Below are 17,804 nucleotides of genomic sequence, written 5' to 3'. Positions count from 1 at the left end.
TTTTTCTAAAAACAGACGGGTATCTTGAGTGTAAAGGAGATATAGGGAACGGATGTGAATGATTCTATGAAACAGCAGCTGAGAGATATGGGATTGTCTTTGAGTTATATATATCTCGTCAGAACCATATACTCCATACCATGACGAATTCTGTCGCAGGGTCCATCGGGCCCGCGCCGGGTCCGACCTTGCGGTCCGCTTAGGGTGGTTCAACCTTCAGCTCTTCTCCTGGGGAACACGGGGCGACGGAAGGCATTGGAAACCGCAACGTCATGATGGAAGAACCGCCAGGCGGGGCATCCACTTTGCTTGTTCGATCAGTGGAGATTCTTCAGCAACGTGTTTTGTGAGATGGCTCCCGTAAAGAGAATAGCTTGATTGTCAAACGGTACTTGGCCGCCATTGACCCCCCCACAGACCCTTTCTTTTGATCTGTCAGCACTTAAAGATGGGCGCTAGAGTTTTTCTTCCTTTCGATTTGCCCCTCAGTCTCTGTCATGTCCGACAAAAAAGATGCCGCGGCTCATGGCGGGGCGTATCCTGCCGCAAGGTACGGAAACACTTGCCAAATGTCGCTTGGGTAGGCGGTGTGTCTGAGAGGCCCAATGAAGCTAAACGATACCACCATGAAGGGCTATCAAGACAAGGGGCTCCTAGACTCCCTGATCTGCGGTTGAGATCACTTCGTCAATCGTCGTGGGCGTTGACTTGCCGTACTCGCGCAGCTTCCGCCACTGTTGTTGGGTGGATCCGTCATGCTGAATTTCTGTCACTGTCCTTCTTCAGTGGTTGACAAGTTGACGACTCATCGGAATAGCCGCGGCGCCAGGAAGCCCGAGTCAGGGTGAGGCTCACCACTGACTAGTCGAGACCCAATCTTTGCTCGGCGTCGCCTCTCCATTCTCCAAAACATGCTACAAGAAAATCTCTGCCAATAAAGCAACGATGACAAAGCACCAGCTCAATGCCGTTCCCGTCCCGCCCGGAGCTGGCTGCCCTTTTCGGTGGAGAGGGACCCGGAAAAAATCAGAACAGCGCAGAAAATATCGGTAGTCGCCTGAGCCGCGCCGGTTGCCAGGTTCGCGGGGTGAGCGGGTGGGCGGGCGGCCGAGGCTTGGTACGGTGTCTGTCTGCCAACTGGGTAGGTATCCGCAATGAGTCTGGACCAGGTCCGTTGGGGGGATGGGAGCCGAGGTTCGTTTTGCACTTTGTTGTTGACGGACCGCAACGGGATTCTGAAAGGAAATCGGGTACGGGGCAACTTTTGGCTTGTTGCTATTCTGGCGCCTTGGAAAGACGAGCTCGGTCGAATGATTGCTCCAGTGCTAAGCAATGTCGACCCAGCTTTCTCTTGTGATGGGATTCCTGATTTCAAAGCCAAATTTCCGTCCTCCACGTCGCCTGAATTCCGCTCCTTGCCTCACGCCCAAACAGGGGATCCCTCCCGCCGCATCGTCGATCATTCACTGATTGTTTCCCGAAGCCTTGAAATCTCCGAAGCCATCGGCGGTAAAGCTGGCCAGGGGGTCCCTTTCCTCTCCTTCACCCACAGGCAGCTAAGCATTGGTGACGGGATGCAAGTGCTTCGCCAGCATCCTCGCGTGGCCTCGGACTGTCGCCGCCTCTCGTACTTCGCGTTCTTCGGGTGCGCTATCCGCTGTAATCGTCACCAATTCGACGCCTTCGTGTCCGTCGTCAACCCAAAATTCCTCGTATCCTGTCGCCTCAAAGCCCATCTTCTCAAAGCATCGTCTTCCCTCTGGCGTTGCTGTGAGTGCTGTCGGAATGTTAGATTACATTGGGCTCTATCGTTGAAACAGCGGGATCTGCAATTCATCGAAAAGCCTGCCTGGCTTGGCCAGCCACCACGAATCACTTACCTGAATAGCCGATGATCGACCAGCCCTTCTTCTCTGCACCAGCCACGACAGCCCGCATCGAAATGTCGGCGAATCCTCGCACCTTGCCCCGCGCCGCAGGAACATTGAACCTCTCGACGTGGAAGACGTGCAGCCCGACTTTGGAACGCTCGTCACCGGCGCGAGGAAACATGGTCCCCGCGTCCACGTCCACCTCCTTGATCTCACCAGTCAGCAAATCCCGCCAAGCAGGCGCCAGGACCGGGAGTGCGATGACGGCGCCAATGAGTGTCGGAGCGTTGCTGTTCCCGTCGGCATCGGCAGAGAGGTAGAAGCATGTCGCCATCTCGGGCGCCGCTGTCGTCCAGCTCCGGAGGCGGTCCCAGGTCAGCGGCGCGGGGTACATGTCTTGGTCGGACGCGAAAATGCCCTTGAGGACCTCGTCGGTCATTGGACCTTGGTCTAGAGCTGGTGCTGGTGCTGGTGCTGATGCTGGCGCTGACATTGTGGCGACTTTGATATTGGGGACGATAGGAGCTGGAACGTAGGGGAGTTGAGATGAGGTGATTCGTGGATAATCGACTTGAAGCTACCAAGTTCAGCGATGAAGTTGAGGATGTTGCTGAACGACATTGGCTCGACTCAGTGTCAGGCTTGGACGATGGGAAGGCGCTGAAGAAGCTGTACTGCAGGTGTTCCCCACCCAACGTCGCCTGGAACGTGTAAGTTGAGTGCTGTAATTAACACCACACCTCATGGAACCGGCAGGACTTGAGCACCCCAGCCTTTGATGGGAAATTAACAAACATAGACCGTCTCATTGTTATCAGAGAGGCTTGAGTGCGAGTACCAAAGACCTTTTGCCATTGTTTCGCTATTGCAACTTGTAGATGTCGGTCTGTTCTCACTCCTGAGATAAGTGCCATACATTGGAGTACTCACATTTCCGTCGCACAGAGGCCCGGAGGTGACACTCTCTCCCACAGCACACCTGCCAGTCGCCATCACATCGACAAACACTTGGAATATTTATGCGATAGCCTTTTTGGGGGGTTGATGCTGTTTCCTCGTGATTCTCGTTGTCGTTACAGGTCGTCGTCCCTATTTTCCTCATGCCCTGTGCACATCCATCCTACTTCCTTGCGCAGCTAGCGCTTTGCCATACCCAAATACGAAAACCAGACTCCCTATGTAGTGCCTCCGATAGAGCACAATGACTTCGTCCCATTGGCATCCTCCTCGCATAGTCGGAGGAGTAAACTTGCTGGCCTTTGATGACTGACCGCTGTTTCTCCGCTTGATTGCATTGAAGGCGGCATCTAAACAGCGCTGCCCGCCTCGTGGCTCCTATACGGCTCGGGGCCACGGGAGATCCAGCGGATCTCACCAGTAAGAGAGTCCATGATGCACATAAAGTGAGTGGACTCGTTGGTGGTAGGGTATGTTGAGACCCACTCGCGAAGCTTGGCCTCGCCGATACCCGGCATCTCAATGGGGTCGTCAACCTCGGCCTCAATCTCAATGTCCTGGCAGATGCCATTCTGTCTGGCCTTCCAGGTGGCATCAGCGTCCCTGGTGATAGCTCGGATATGGTCGATCCACTTCTCGTGGAGGGCGTGCTGGCGCTCTTCGGACTCCTCGAGCCAGACCTCAGAGCCCATGATCTTAGCCTGGGCGGGGTTGGCGTCGCGGCGGGTAGTTTTGTGGCCACAGCAGTGGTCATGGTCAGGGTCGTGGTTGCATTGGATCTGGAAGAGGTTGCTCGTCTTGATCTTGCCGCTGTGGAGGTCCTTGAGGACATTCATGACCTGCTCTCCATCGCAGAGGGTTAGGTAGCAGGGAGAGGCCGGGACAGAGGCAAGCTTCTTGGCGATAGAAGTGATGGAAGCCAGCTTCTCGCCGTTATCATGGGGGTTAATGACTTTGCTGTCGTGGACCTTGGGCTTTTTGGTGGGAATGTTTTCATTCAGAAGAATACGGCGAAGCATAGAAGGAATAGACTCGCGCAAGCCAAGCAGGACCATGAGCTGGTGCTTGAGAAGGGAAGAGGTTCCACACTCGTGAACGGGGCGGAAGTTGAGAGAGACTGACAGGCCCTTTCTGAAATGTCTATTAGCTCACAACAGTCTTTGATGAAACGAAAAGGGCACCTTACCGAACGCCAGTCAGCGAGCCGACAAAACCAGCATACGTGACTGATCTGGTAATCACTTCGTTCGAGCCGGTGCTCGTGTCGACATACTCAATGATGACGAGAAGCTCACGCAAAATATCCATGCCCCACTACGGTAGATGTTGGTACACATTCTCTTCAATGGAATGCATCAAGAACCATACCTCAAGAGTGCGAAAGTGCAGCAGACGATCAGGGCCATTGTCACCAGCCTGGTCCTTGGAGCCGACCTTGACGAAGGCAGCCCCAGAGGTGCAGCCAAGCATCATGTCAAGGAAGACGTTGAGGGACACGAGCAGGTGAGAGGGGATACCGGCGGCGGCAGCGATGGACTTGATCTCCTTGGTCTGCTCGGGGTCAAAAACCTTTCTGAGGGCGAAGCGAGAAGTGAACTTGGCAATGCCAGCCAGGCTCTTGCCAAAGAGCATCTCAACCACCTCGTCAAAAAGAGGGCTCGCTCGTCTTATCTTGGGAGCAAAGTCTTTGGCAAGCCTTGTGAATCGCTCTCCGGCAGGCATGGCCATGTCGATCTTGTAGATGGGAATCCGATCCGGCGCAGGAGTGAGAATGGTCGGAGAGGCAGTGGCGTGCTCGTGAGCCTGGCCCTGCAGCAAGTCGAGGGCGTGGGTAGTAGGTGCCATTTTCGGCTCATCCGCCATGTTGGAGTCAAGAACCATCTTGGATGGTACCACAATTTTCGCTGGTGAAGGGCAGCCCAGTGTTTCCGAGACTTGCACGGTTATTCCAGGCGGCGGGGGACGGGGGCCAAGACAAGGCTGTACCGTGGTGTTGATGATGTGGATTGCTGTTGGAGGTCTGGGATCTTGTGTCTTGTGTAGATGCTAGTATTGATGAAGGAGAAGAAGTCAATGACTTGAGAGGAGCAACCAAAAAATGAAACCAAGAGGTCCCTTCTCAAGCGATCCGTAAAGTGGTGGCTATGGGTGGAGAATAATTTGTTGCTTGTGTTGAAGTTAGTGGGAGGGATGAGCGAGCTGTTATGGATATAGTGCGTAGGGAAGAAGAAGAAGAAGAAGGAGAAGAAGAAGAAGGGCGTGTGGTGAGATCCAAACTGGAGAAGGCCCGAGAGCGTCGGTGAGGAAGGCGCGCCAGAGGGCAAGTTTGTTTGACAAGTTTAGAAGACATTTGGTCGAAAGGGAATGGCAGGAGCGACTTGGTGGATGAAGAAAGAGCAACCTCAACTAAGATAGCTCGATGCTTGCCAACAAGCGATTGTGATATCTGCCGGAGAAAACGAGGTACGATATCTGAGTAAGGTCGCTCATGAACATGACACCTGATGACCTGTGATGAAAATGAATAGATGAGTAAGGCTTATACACCTCTAGAGGACCGCAAAGATTTGAGGACAAGGGGTAAGTAGGAAGAACAGTTTGATGAGACGAGAAGCTGGGAGAGATATTGTGTGTAGTGTCGAGATACTTAGGCTGAATCGAGTTCAGAAACGGGAGTTTCTTTCCTCCACTCCTCTCAATGACATACCAAGCCCAGGAAGTAAGCTTATGAAGTGATATAAAGTACGTCCTTAGGTTCATTACTAGGTGTAATACGAGCGAAATCTCATCTACCTCGCCCTTTGTCAAATCATATATAGTGAAGTAGCCCTGCCCCCAGGGCCCCATCGTTCACAGCACCTGCACACACATGGTTCAGCACCTTACAGACTCTAGAGCAGCATCCCAAAGTCAATGCGCCGTCTATCTCGTCTCTCTCTCCATTGTCACACCCAGACTACCCTTGGGTCGCAGAGTAAAGTTGGGGTTCGCAAGTTCCACCACTCCGTTATATCCGGGCCGCGGCGAGAACTTGAAGTTGCGCACCAGAGCAAAAATGACGCTCTTGACATTCAGCAACGCCATGTTCTTGGCGATGCAGCCCGCGGGGCCCTGTAGGAACGCCTCCATGGCGTACGAGTCCTTGGATGCACGGCCATCGGACCAACGGTCTGGGTCAAAGATGTCGGCGGTCTCGCCCCATACGAGGGGGTTGAAGTGCGCCACGGCCGGGCAGAGGGTCACTTGTGTGCCCTTGGGGACGAAGACTCCGCAGACCGTGACGTCTTCTGCGGCCTCGCGCGGGAGAAAGATGCCTTTTCACGTGGCATGTTAGCGATACGCACTCGAGTAAAGCAGGCTTTCGTTGTTAAGACTTACCTGGGGAGTAGAAACGCAGCATCTCCTTGAGAAAGTTGTTGACGTAGACCAAGTGCTCGATTTCTTCATAGTCAGGGTTCCAGTCCTGGGACTTGCCTGCACATAGACTGAGGACTTCCTCCTTAAGACGCTCCTGCACTTTGGCCTCCGTGGCAAGGATATGGCAAATCCACATGGTTGTAGATCCGGTAGTTTCGTGACCTATGATGCAGCGTTAGTCTACATCTTTTGGGTGTTCCTCGAAGTATCATCTATACCTCCGGCGATGAAGTTGAGCATCTGTTCCAGCAGAGTTAGTATATTTTATAATCTTGATGGTCTATGAACCACTTGCGTATTCGAGGAGCTCCAGGTCAGTCCAGTTAGTCTGCGTAGCGTCAAACTGGCAGTCCTCCAAGATGAAGGTCAGAATATCGCGATGTTCAGCCTTTCGCTCGTTGAGGCCCAGCTTCTTCTCGGCAATCATCTCGGCACGTCTGTTCTCAACACACGTAAGGAGCATCGTTCGAATAAGAGCGACATCCTTCAGCCATCTCTTGTTGCTTGCAAGAGGGAGCCAGGAGCGGATGGGGATGTGGCCGTCGATAAAGGTAAGAAGATGACCAGAAGGCGGCTGGCGGATGATGCGCTCGTACACGTCGTAGAAGTGGGCTTTGGGGATGGAGATGCCTTCGAGGTCGCAGCCGATTGAGCCAATAACGAAGACGTCAAGGGTTGCCTTTCGAATAAAGGGCTCGACTTGAGCCATCCATTAGCAATAGATGACTGTGGAATCAAAGAATTGTGACATACTATCGATGACCTTAACTTCGTCTCCTCCCATGTCTCGGCTGACAGCCTCGCACATTTGATTGGCCTTGAGCTGGAAGACTGGGAGCATCTTGCGGGTATTCTGGTTGGAGAAAGCCCCTGTGTAGCAAAGTCAGTCAGAAAAGCAAAGCTAGAGGTGTTTCAAAATAAAGAGACTCACGAGCCAGCTGAGTTCGCTGCTTCTTTCTCTCTTCACCCTCTGAGAACATGAGACCATGCCCAGTGATGGGAGAGAACATGCGGGCTGCCAACTGGGACTTTCGAAAAGAAAATGCCTTGGTCTGTTGGACCTCTTTGAAAGCCGCCAGGTTGTTAACCATGAGCGTCTCTGAGTTCCACATGGACAAGTAGCGCACAAAAGGAGCTTCCGGCCATTGCTTCGTCCAAGAGATGAAGATGTCAGCGGGACCCGGGGTCCTGATTTGGTTGAGCATCTGGCCGATCAAAGGATGGCCTCCCTATGAATGTTCAATTACATATCAGCTGCTGTTCAACGTCATATGACTATCTATATCGCTTCTTCCGTCAGATCTGTGAGGCAAGTTGAAGATTCTCACCTTTGGTCCTGGAAGATGTCGCAGTGGTGAGAGGAGAAAAGGATAGATGAAGGCATTGTATCCTAGGAGAACAACACACTGCAGAGCAAGTGAACCCAAGAAAATATTTACTGCAGCTGAAAGATCCAGATACAAGAATCTGACGCTGAGAATTGCCAGCAGGAGCGATATGCCTGTACAGAGCTTCAAAGCCATGGTCTTAGGAGCAAGGGGCTAGGGGCAAGAGCGACAGCAGATTATCTTCAGTACGGAGAGGGGTATTAAAGCAATGGGTGAACGAGTATTTAGGGTCGGATAAGGAGATGATGGGCGAGGGAGAGAGACGGTAGAAAGCGTAAATCGGCCAGGTAGATAAATAGAAAGACGAAGCCAGCCTTTTCCAAGAGATCTAGAATCCTCAGAAGAGTGGATGAATTCATTTCAGAAAGAAAGAATGCCCCTTTTTAAAGAATAGTCAAAAATCCAAAACCCCAGTCGGCAGTCCCCCTTTTCACAATCCCCTACTTTTCCAACCGGGCTTTTGACACGCCAAACATGTCACCTAAAATAGACTCAATCCAAGACCGAATATGCAACTTCGATGCTTACCCGCCCCAAATCATTCGTCCAGGGGGGGTTCAAGCTATGTCCGGACCAACGGTGTCGAAGGCAGGCAGGCCAAACAATCTCACCCATGCCAAAACGCCACCAACAGCAACTCCAAACAACGCCAACAAGATAAACCCGGTCTCTTCACTTCTTTGATCACAAGACAACGATAATCTAGGTCTCGTTGTAACACAGAGAACAAGCCACTAGATCTGGATGTCCGGAAGACATGAGTGCTGCTCTCACTATTTTACATCCTTGCCGAGGACCTGCTGATGTTGACGAAGGGGAGAGAGGGGGGGTGGGCGTGTCAGAGAGTATTCGAAAAGTGAGACTGATCCTTGCTCCCGCATGGTCGACGCCCACATTAGAAAGAGCCAATCCACAAACCTCCCACAGCAAGGGCAAGCACCGTCTAGTGCAAGGCAGCAAGACAAGAACATGCGCCAAGAGGGCAAGCAAACTCTTTCTTCCACGAAATTGCTCGGCATCGAGAGCGTGCTCCTGACCACTGACCTCTTCAGAAATGAAGCGGTTGAAGCGGAGAAAGGGGGAGACGACGCCCGCTGAAAAAGCATGGTCTCTGCAACAAAGAGACGGGCCATATGGCATTATAATCAGAGCTAGACACGGCGGATGCTGCCGCGTGGTAACACAAGTCCCGGGACTTTGGAACATGTTCCCCCTCTCGGCAGCTCGTTCCCCCAGGTTGAATAAGACACGAGAGATTGCGTCCATCTTCAGGGACGCGGAAAATGGAGACGTGCTGATTCGCCATAAGCCAACTCTCCAAGAAAGTCCCGACAATCCAATCATAAAAAAGATGAAAAGCGGAAAACAGGGGGGGAAACTATTGATGCCGGCGTAACAAGTTGGGAAATCCTTGCGAGTCGGATGTCCCTCGAGGAAAGTAGGCGCCCAACCCCCTTCCACCCCCCCTCCCACTTCTCGGAGAGCGAACGCGGGTTCTTGCTGCTCGAAAGCCTGGTCTGCGAGACGGGTACTTGCTGCATCGTCACATTGAGATGCACGCGCAGAGCAGGCCTTTCTCGAGATGTGAACATCTCATGTATCCTCGAGAAAGTTCCGAGGCTGAACTACTTGCCTCGAAACGCGATTGGTGGACATGTACCTTTCCTACCCTCCTCTGTGCGAGATCGGAGACGGCTCCCTCTCTGGGCTACTCCTTATGTCGGATGTGCATGTGTGATTCGCTGTTGCAGATACGCCTCCGTCATCATGGTTTCCGTCCCTGTCTTCCAAGGATGGGTATGCGAGATCTGGGGTCTGGATACCGACATATCTCACGCGCTAATGGGAGGGGGGGGGTTTGGGGTTCAGAGATGTTTCTGATCCGGCTGAGCATCTGCGATCGATCGTACAGAGATCTATCTCGAGGACCCAGACTTACGGCCGTCTTGAATTCCCGAAAATCGCTTACACAAATCAGGTGGCTGAAACTCGGCCAATGGGGACTTTGGTGGTAGGCTTCCGCGGGCCCTCTCTGATATCGACATGGCGCTTCGAGACAGCGTGGCAGTTTGTGATCCCAGAGCTGAGGCAACAAGGAGGCAAGAAAACGTTCGCTCTTTTTCTTCTTTGGCGACAGTATTTTTTTGAAGATTCTGAGTGATCCTGTAGGAGGGGTTGATACGTTTGAGTATGTGGTGTGAGTCAATCACGGATGGCGAGAGGGTGAGAGAGAGAGAGCCTCGTACAAGACTGCCCTCTATCGAGACAGAGAGAAAGAAGTCCGCAAGTCGCACGAAAAAGGGAAAACTCGTCAGAGATGACATGCTGCCTCTGTGTGTCTTTCTACAGCCTTCGACCCCCTCTTGAAATGTCTCGCACCTGATACCCCCCACCCCTTCTATTTACACCCTCCCCAAATAGCCCCGGGGTAGATGCAGATTGTTCATCAGAGATTACTGAACTGGCCACGGTGAGATGTGACACGAGACACTATGAGCATTATCTAGGGCTACCCAGGAGCCTGGCTGCCAGATCGTCGTGTAAGAGTAACAGTAGAGAGATGGGTGATCGTCAGATCTGAGCTGTTATTTTTGGGGCGGCAAATTAAGCTTGTTAGACATGAGATGGACTATCGATCTTGTCCTCCTTGACTCAAATGGGGCATTTATACGTACTGGCTTTATTAGGCTCTCGATGAGTACAAAGATTGTGTCTATTGGAGGTGTTGTGGAGGAGCTGAAATTCATCAACATGTATAATAGGTCTCTCTCTGTAGAGCTAATGAAGACGAGAGCCACGTCTGCCGCGGTTTGCTTCTGTGGAGTGACAATAGTCACCCGTTTTATCCATAAAATTTCACCAGGCTGGAGCTCGTTTATCAAAACGATGGATAAGTAGGGTTATGAAGTCGGACGCTTTCTCACACTCGGAGGTTGGTCGATCATAAATCGTGATTAAGCTGGTAGTAACAGTAGCCATTTTAGCTTGCCTCGATTTGTCGATGACAAGAGTAACAGAGAGAAAAGACTTGGGATACAGGAACATGTACGAGAGAGTTTGAACAAACCGTACGGAAACAACACAAAGTTATTTGACGCTCGAGTGCTAGAAATTTGCTGAGAGCGACATAAAACTTCTCAGACTCCTCCATTCCTCGCCAGATGTTGACGCTGGCTGAATAGTCCTGACTCCTGACTGCTTCATCTTTTCATCGCCTATTTAGATAACCCAAAGTATCTTTGTGAGTTGATAACTAAGTATTCCCATTCGCACAAACCAAACGCCGTATATCTATTTCTTGATGGCATGCAATCTACAAGACTATAAACTAACGCAAATCACACGCACGAGGACATTAAGCTATCGCCATATGAACACTTACGTCGGCTATGCTAGGCCGAAACTTTACCAACCTCAACTTACTCCCAAAAGACTTCCTGTTGTCGCAACACAATAAGAAGTCTATCAAATTCCTAATGGACCCACTTTCTTCAGTCTTCAAGGAGAATCCTTAACCTCGGCAAGTCCGAAAGCCCACCTCAATGGCCGAGACACCATCGGCGGCCGAGCAGCCCCCTCGGATGGCCGATGTTATCCGAATCAGCGCGCCCGCAGCCCTCCGAGCCGAAGACAAGCCCAACGTCCGAGGACGTGCAGCCACCAACCCCGCTGATTCGCTGCCGCTGCGTGAAGATGCCCCACGCAAGAGGCGAGGCTGAGGAAACATGATGGACAAGGTTGCACTTTCGTTCGGCGCAAGGCTATATATGCTCCGAGGTCAGTGACAATGTATACCTATTAACAATGCAAAACGGCTTTGAGGGGACATGGGTCCTCGAATGGCAGCGCGGGCATTCGTCATCAGCAAATGATTAAAATTTAGATCCCAGGGGCAAGTGTCACCTTCAACATATAAAAGAGAGCAAATGGGACCGACAGCTCTTGGGAAGGTCTTGTTCAAACAACGAAAAAGGAACTCATATGCTCAGCGTGACTCCTATGCTACGTACAACTGGTACAACTACAATCTCCCAGCAAGACCGAGCCTTCCTCCCAGTGTCCAAAACAGAATTCTATTCCTCCGCTTGTTTATGCAATTCGACCGCGCCGGTGGTATCTATCTCCGTCCCAGTCTCGCCTCATTTCGAGTCTAATCGCGTTGTCGGGGTGGAAAGGTAGGTAAAGAGGGGGTCGTTTTGAGGAAGGTGGGAAGCCGCCCGCTGTGTTTGGTGTTTTGTATAGCTACAGAGATGGTGGTGGAGGTTTTGTAGCTGAAATTTACAAGGTATCCATCTTGTCGAGGATGGCCTTGGTGAACTGGTGGGTGGTAGCCTCACCGCCCATGTCACGGGTGCGGACCTGGCTGTTGGGTTGTTAGCAGTCGTTCACGGATTGATTATGCGCAAGAATAGGACTTTACCCCTCGGCAATGACGCCGTAAATGGCCTGGGAGATGCGGTTGGCGTGGTCATCAAGACCAAGGTGGCGGAGAAGCATGGCACCGGACAGGATCAGAGCAGTGGGGTTGGCCTGGTCCTTGCCCTTGATGTCGAGACCGACGTGACGGCAACCGGGCTCGAAGACGGCAACGTCGCGGCCCATGTTGCAGCCGGGGACGATACCAGCACCACCGACGAGGGCAGCGCCAATGTTGGACAGAATGCCACCGTACAGGTTGGGCATGACCATGACGTCGAACTGCTGGGGCTTGCTGACGGCCTGCATGGAGGCGTTGTCGACAATCATGTCGTTGACCTCGAGGGTGGGGTAGTCGTTGGCGACGCGGTGGAAGGTGGAGCGGAAGAGACCATCGGCCAACTTCATGATGTTGGCCTTATGGATGCAGGTGACCTTCTTGCGGTTGTTGGCCAGGGCGAAGTTGAAGGCGAACTTGGCGATGCGCTCAGACTTGGCGCGAGTGATGATCTTGAGGGATTCAACAACGCCCGGGACGGACTGGTGCTCGAGGCCAGAGTACTCGCCCTCGGTGTTCTCACGGATGATGGCGAGGTCGACACCCTCGTGGCGGGTCTGGTAGCCGGGGATGTTCTTGATGAGGGAGATGGAGGCGTAGATGTCGAGCTCCTGGCGCATGGCGACGTTGAAGGACTGGTGGCCGGAGCGCTCAATGGGGGTGTGGAGGATACCCTTGAGGCCGAGCTTGTTGCGGCGGAGGGAGGCGACGGACTCGCGGAAGAGGTCCTCGGTCTTCTCAGGGGTGGTGGTGTTGAGGCCGGAGACCTCGACCTGCTCCCACTCAATGGGGACGTTGTCGGCCTTGAAGATGGTCTTGACGCTCTCGGCGACCTCGGCACCGATACCGTCACCAGGGATCAACGTGACCGTGTACTTGCCGCCAAACTTGGTGGGCTTGAAGATGTCAGAGCCGACCGTGGCGTAGGCGCGCGCGGGTTGCGCGGTGCGCAGAATCTGCATCGGGGAGGATCGTTAGCCATTTGTCCGTGGGTAATGTGGCATATCTGTCTGCATGTGTGCCCGTCTACTGGTGGCCGTGTGTGCTGTGTAACGGCGGAACTGTCTGCCTTGCGTGTAGTCCTTGCATGTCCTTCCATCTGAATCGGCATGGGCGTGTTCACTGCCTTATCTGCTGGGTCGCAGGTTGGTGTTGTTATTGTAGTTATTCCCCCTCTTACATCGCAGCCTTCCTCTGCGAACACGATGCACAGAAACACCAGCCGAAAAAAAAAAAAAACCAGAACCACATCGCGGCTGGCACAGCAGCAACTCAATTGGGAGTTGGCAAAAAGGTAACGTACCTGCGCAGTGCGGGCGGATCCTCGGGAAAGCATCGTGACGGTCGGGGTGCCTCGTGAGGGTATTCGCGGAGCAATAGATGTTGTTCGGGATCGGAGAAGTTTGAGAGTGGAAGAAATCAGAAAAAAGAGTGGAATTCCAGAGAGGCAGAGTTGCTGGCTGTCAAATGCCGCAAGAGCAAGGTACCACCACGGCGACACACGGGACGGTACGGTAATTGGGAACGGTACACGGTCAAAGTACAGACCGAAGGGTGGCAGGCACTGGGAGGCACTGAACAGGCACTGAGCAAGCACTGGGTAAGGTAGGCGAAGCAGGCTTTTCTCTGTCATTTCCAGCCGTCTGACTGGCTGGAATGGACCTCTAGACCCGCTATATTCTGTTCCGGGCGGTCGGAAGAATGGAGGACGACACCCGCGGGAAAGAGAGACTGCGCGCGCAGTGCGCCTGCTTCAATCTTCTGCCAGTGCTGTCACTCAGGTCGGGAAGGAAAGGAACCAAACGTGGGGCACCTTTCTCTTTTCAGCCTTAGCGCCTCTTTTCTCTTTCTTTGCGGTTGAGCCTCGGATCTGGGACACGGGGACTCACCGCCGCCCACGACGTCACGTGTCTCATTTCAACTGTCACCGGCTCATTCTCATCTACTATTATTACATCTCAGTAATCCTCCTTTCACTGGCGCCTTTCATAAGCGCCATGAAATCATTCAAAGCTTCACTTCACCATCAGCGTTGCTACTCGTCAATGGGCGCTTTCGGCCACTCTCGGCTACCTGGTTTCTTCAGTGAGCCGCGCCCGCTCATTCCTTCCGGGAGAATTCCCCGCCAGCCCACCTCTCCACTCCTTTTCTGAGACCGCCAAGTCGGTCTTAGACCTCCCTGGCCGTATTTGCGATGCTGCGACTTCGTTCGGCCGAGCGCGACCTTCGTTCCTTACAACAATACGTCCGTACTGACAATAGCAAACCTCACATCGACAAAATCAATCTTAGCATGCGATGCGATTCAATTTTGTTAAAATCAGCTAGGAGATATGGCATATGGCCGGCCGTCTGGATCAAAGACAGTCATCATTGAGAAATTGCGGCAACATCCTCTCTCTGCCTCACAGCCACATCCCATCACCACAGCCAGCCCAGCCAGCTCTCACAAGGTCAACGAATGTAGCATCCGTATAAGCACAACGAACACAGCCCTTCGCAACAGATCACGAGTCAACCTTGATCCCATCGTATCCAGAAGCTTCAATCCCCCACTCGAAACAGTCAGCCCATACCCGTCCTCCGGCGCTTTTGCCAAGCGGTGCCCCACCTGTGGTTTGTGTCCGTATCAGCAAACGTGCTGCCTTTCAAATATCTCGGGCGCAGGTACTTACAGTCCATATTCTCAATCGACAATATGTGCTTGATACACATCGCCTCGTTGAGTCCGTTCTCTTCATCCTCAATGATCGCTTGCGCAGATTTGCCTTTCGGACAAGAAAGGGGATTCAGTATCGGCTTGGCCCAGAAGTGGAGCATGCCGGTGTCGTAGAGCTTGCCAGTCTCATACGGGTTGTCGACCTGGCGGTCATAACTCGTCCAATAAAAGCCGTCCTGGCCAGCCTCTACGACGTCGTCGACAAAATTGACGGCTCCCCTCTCTCGGATGCGCGAGACGGCGTGCAGGCAGAACTCTGCAACAATCGGCCGCAGGGGCAGGTAGGTCGGCCTCCAGTCCTTGGAGTTCCAGCATTCGCCTTTCCCGTTCTCCAGTGCCGGTTGGTCTTGGTATTGATATATGAACGAAGCCTTTCCGCAGCCTTCGTAGTCCATGTATATCTTTTCCTTCATCCAGAACTCCAGGCCGCGGCCTAATGAGACACGCATCAGTACTTCATGTGTTGGGGCGTGGAGCTTTCAGTGAGATCTGAAGCAAGCAGTGGGGGACAGATTCACTTACACGGGCCATCGTTACGCAGGGTGCTAAAGGCCTGTATGCAGTTTCCTTTGCAATTGTCACCCGTCTTTGTCCACTTGAGCGTGACGGACCTGGCTCTATCTATCCTTGTCTCAGAACCAGCGTAGGTGCCGGCCCAACTTTCCGTATCCAAAGAGCTCCCTGCGCGGTCGCACATCATGTTGAGAATACTGTGGCATTGTCAGCATGTTTATTTAACACTGGCCAGGGGGGGCTCTGGATATCCTACGGCCACCAATTGTAATAGTAGACATTCCATCTGTCGGGGCAGGTAATGTTGTAATTGGGAGGGTTCTCCAACTCTGAGAGCGTAAGTTCATTCGGTACCGTCATGTCCACTGCGTTGTTCTTCTTGTAGTAGGCTTCGATGTCTTGCATAGTGAAGATATGGGTCGTGATGGGAGCTGCGGGCTTTGGGGCGTTGGGAACGTCGACATTCGTTGGGGAGGACTGGACGATGCTGGACAGAGTGGCGAACGCCCAGAGAAGGCTCATGAAGGGCCACATTGTGGAATAAGCTCCTCGTTGTAAGAGGAACGTATCGTGATAGTTAGAAAAACGATAGTGAAAGTCTATTGGTAAATGAGAATGAGACCTTGCGAGTAGTTGTCTAGCGAGTCTGACAAATCTGCGTGATCGAATTTTGGAAGAGCAGAGGCTGTGGTGAAGTAGGTCTTGTCATTGCCCCTTTTATCTTCGGTCATCTCATCTCAAATACTACAGTAAGGTCTGAACATCGCCCATCATCGTGTGTTCAGGGGCCATCGTAGCTGATGAACTGTGGTACAATCAAAACGCTGGACATGATAATGGAACATCACGAGGTGGCAAGAATGATCGTCTTCAACCACGATTCCATCCTTTGCCTCTTCAAATTTGTCCCACGATCGAAAAAGAGCCCAATAGGGACGCATGCCTCTCGTTCCGGGCCGGTGTAGTGTAACCGCAAACATGGCCCTCGTCAACAGCTCAAGACATCTCACCTCTCAGTCAGACTCGAGATTGCACTAGCAGCTCTGATGAGATGGTTGGTGATATCGAAGCGACGTAGAGGCAAACAAACAACACTCAGCTGACCTCGGACGGCCAATACACAGCCACATGAGGAGTGACGGAATAGCCCTGCGCGGTTTCTAGGAGGTGGGAAGCCGTCTCTCACAAAGCGGGTTGCCTAGACCACCGGGGCTGCGTAAAGTTGGAAATCGAGGGCTCCTTGGGATTTCTAATCCGGGCCGCTACTGCTGATTCCCGAAACCCAAGTGGATGAATACGCGATGAACGTCCCAAATCCAAGGTTCCCTCCCGGATCCCTGAGGAATGGTATCGTCAGCTCCAATGAATCTGAACATTAGCTCATATCAACATCGAAGTGATTATAAGGCGAAACTGTTGGCAGGTATTACCGCAACGCTATTGTCTACAAGAAGCGGGAAGAGCCACAAGAGCGCAATTTTCCGATGGGAACACCACACGGCGTACAAACAATACTTCCGAAGCCACTTAACGTTGAGATACGCGAAGATGTATTGCAAAGAGCTGAAGGTAACATTCTAGCTTTGATAGAGTGGCCTGTCCGTCGTGCCATCAGGCAATCAGTTTCCACGAGTCCATGGCTATTTGTCAAATATCTTATGTTGTAAGATTCTGAAAGCCACGAGTCGGAAGATATTCCATACTTTACTTCGGTTATCTCTGTGACTTGGGAATGATTATTTTTAGGCCATCGTAAGGGTACCTACCTCGAGAGTCTCCGAGTCAGTCCTTTAACCAATCATCGCGGCATACAGCAGGTCTTCTCGAAAGACAAATGACCTCGACAGATAGCACGAAGGCACCTGGCCGCATTGGTGTATCTTGAGACAGGCACCGCGGAAGATTTTCAAAGATTCCGATCCAAGGTCAATGGTCTATTGTGTTCTAGGTGACCGTCTTCGTGCCGGGTACCGGCAGGAACCCGTCACCACCACACGCTGAACGTGCCGGGCTTTTCTCCGTGGGCAAAGCCAAGTATTTGCAGCCCGCAAAGGGAGTCGGTCCCGTACAACTTGGATGGTCCGCATGGTCCGCAGTATCCTTGATGAAAACTCTATCAAAGATGACTGGAGCTGGAGAAGTTCGAGATTCAGCGACAGATGTTACAAAGAAAGCCTCAAAATGCCTGTTGCGTTCTACAACACACAGATGCAACGAAACCAAAGGGATTGGTTTTCAAGTTGGCGTGTAAGGGGGTTGAATACAAACCTGATAAGCTCGGCACTAGACTAACACGAATCTCCATGGCGTCGCTCAAATGGTTTGCCAGTCTCGTGATTGCCAAAGCGATGGTATGATGATGAAACCAAATAATTGTTTGTGTTTCCGTCATACGATACCTGGTCTGGAGCTTTGATAATGAGTCACTCATCAAGTTGAACCTGGGTTTACGATTATCGCGAAGT

At 52.3% G+C, this 17,804-nt stretch overlaps 5 protein-coding genes across 5 annotated transcripts; all 5 read right to left on the bottom strand.

Annotated features, from left to right (window-relative positions):
• Positions 1-1,556: 1,556 nt before the first annotated feature.
• Positions 1,557-2,572, bottom strand: CORC01_12136 (uncharacterized protein; the record flags this gene model as incomplete). The annotated part of the gene is made up of 3 exons (XM_022623757.1): positions 1,557-1,777; positions 1,881-2,441; positions 2,488-2,572. Coding segments are annotated over 3 exons (867 nt in total), but the record flags the coding sequence as incomplete, so codon positions are not given.
• A 606-nt stretch (positions 2,573-3,178) lies between these two features.
• On the bottom strand, positions 3,179-4,709 carry CORC01_12135 (uncharacterized protein; the record flags this gene model as incomplete). Its single annotated transcript, XM_022623756.1, has 3 exons — positions 3,179-3,959; positions 4,015-4,142; positions 4,197-4,709. The coding sequence occupies 3 exons, from the start codon at positions 4,707-4,709 to the stop codon at positions 3,179-3,181; spliced, it is 1,422 nt and encodes a 473-aa protein (XP_022469725.1).
• Positions 4,710-5,750: 1,041 nt separating this feature from the next.
• Positions 5,751-7,768, bottom strand: CORC01_12134 (cytochrome P450; the record flags this gene model as incomplete). Its single annotated transcript, XM_022623755.1, has 6 exons — positions 5,751-6,142; positions 6,207-6,407; positions 6,534-6,944; positions 6,999-7,115; positions 7,177-7,474; positions 7,574-7,768. 6 exons carry the CDS (start codon positions 7,766-7,768, stop codon positions 5,751-5,753), a joined length of 1,614 nt encoding a protein of 537 aa, XP_022469724.1.
• Positions 7,769-11,911: 4,143 nt separating this feature from the next.
• Positions 11,912-13,740, bottom strand: CORC01_12133 (isocitrate dehydrogenase subunit 1; the record flags this gene model as incomplete). Its single annotated transcript, XM_022623754.1, has 3 exons — positions 11,912-11,996; positions 12,054-13,063; positions 13,411-13,740. The coding sequence occupies 3 exons, from the start codon at positions 13,738-13,740 to the stop codon at positions 11,912-11,914; spliced, it is 1,425 nt and encodes a 474-aa protein (XP_022469723.1).
• An 874-nt stretch (positions 13,741-14,614) lies between these two features.
• CORC01_12132 (uncharacterized protein) lies at positions 14,615-15,873 on the bottom strand (the record flags this gene model as incomplete). The annotated part of the gene is made up of 4 exons (XM_022623753.1): positions 14,615-14,718; positions 14,783-15,259; positions 15,349-15,536; positions 15,596-15,873. 4 exons carry the CDS (start codon positions 15,871-15,873, stop codon positions 14,615-14,617), a joined length of 1,047 nt encoding a protein of 348 aa, XP_022469722.1.
• Positions 15,874-17,804: the final 1,931 nt, after the last annotated feature.

The sequence above is a fragment of the Colletotrichum orchidophilum genome, assembly GCF_001831195.1.
Source record: "Colletotrichum orchidophilum strain IMI 309357 chromosome Unknown Scaffold_144.1, whole genome shotgun sequence".
In the NCBI taxonomy this organism is placed as follows: Eukaryota; Fungi; Ascomycota; class Sordariomycetes; order Glomerellales; family Glomerellaceae; genus Colletotrichum; species Colletotrichum orchidophilum.
Note: the sequence above shows the minus strand (reverse complement) of the source record. Positions and strands in the feature narration are given on the sequence as shown.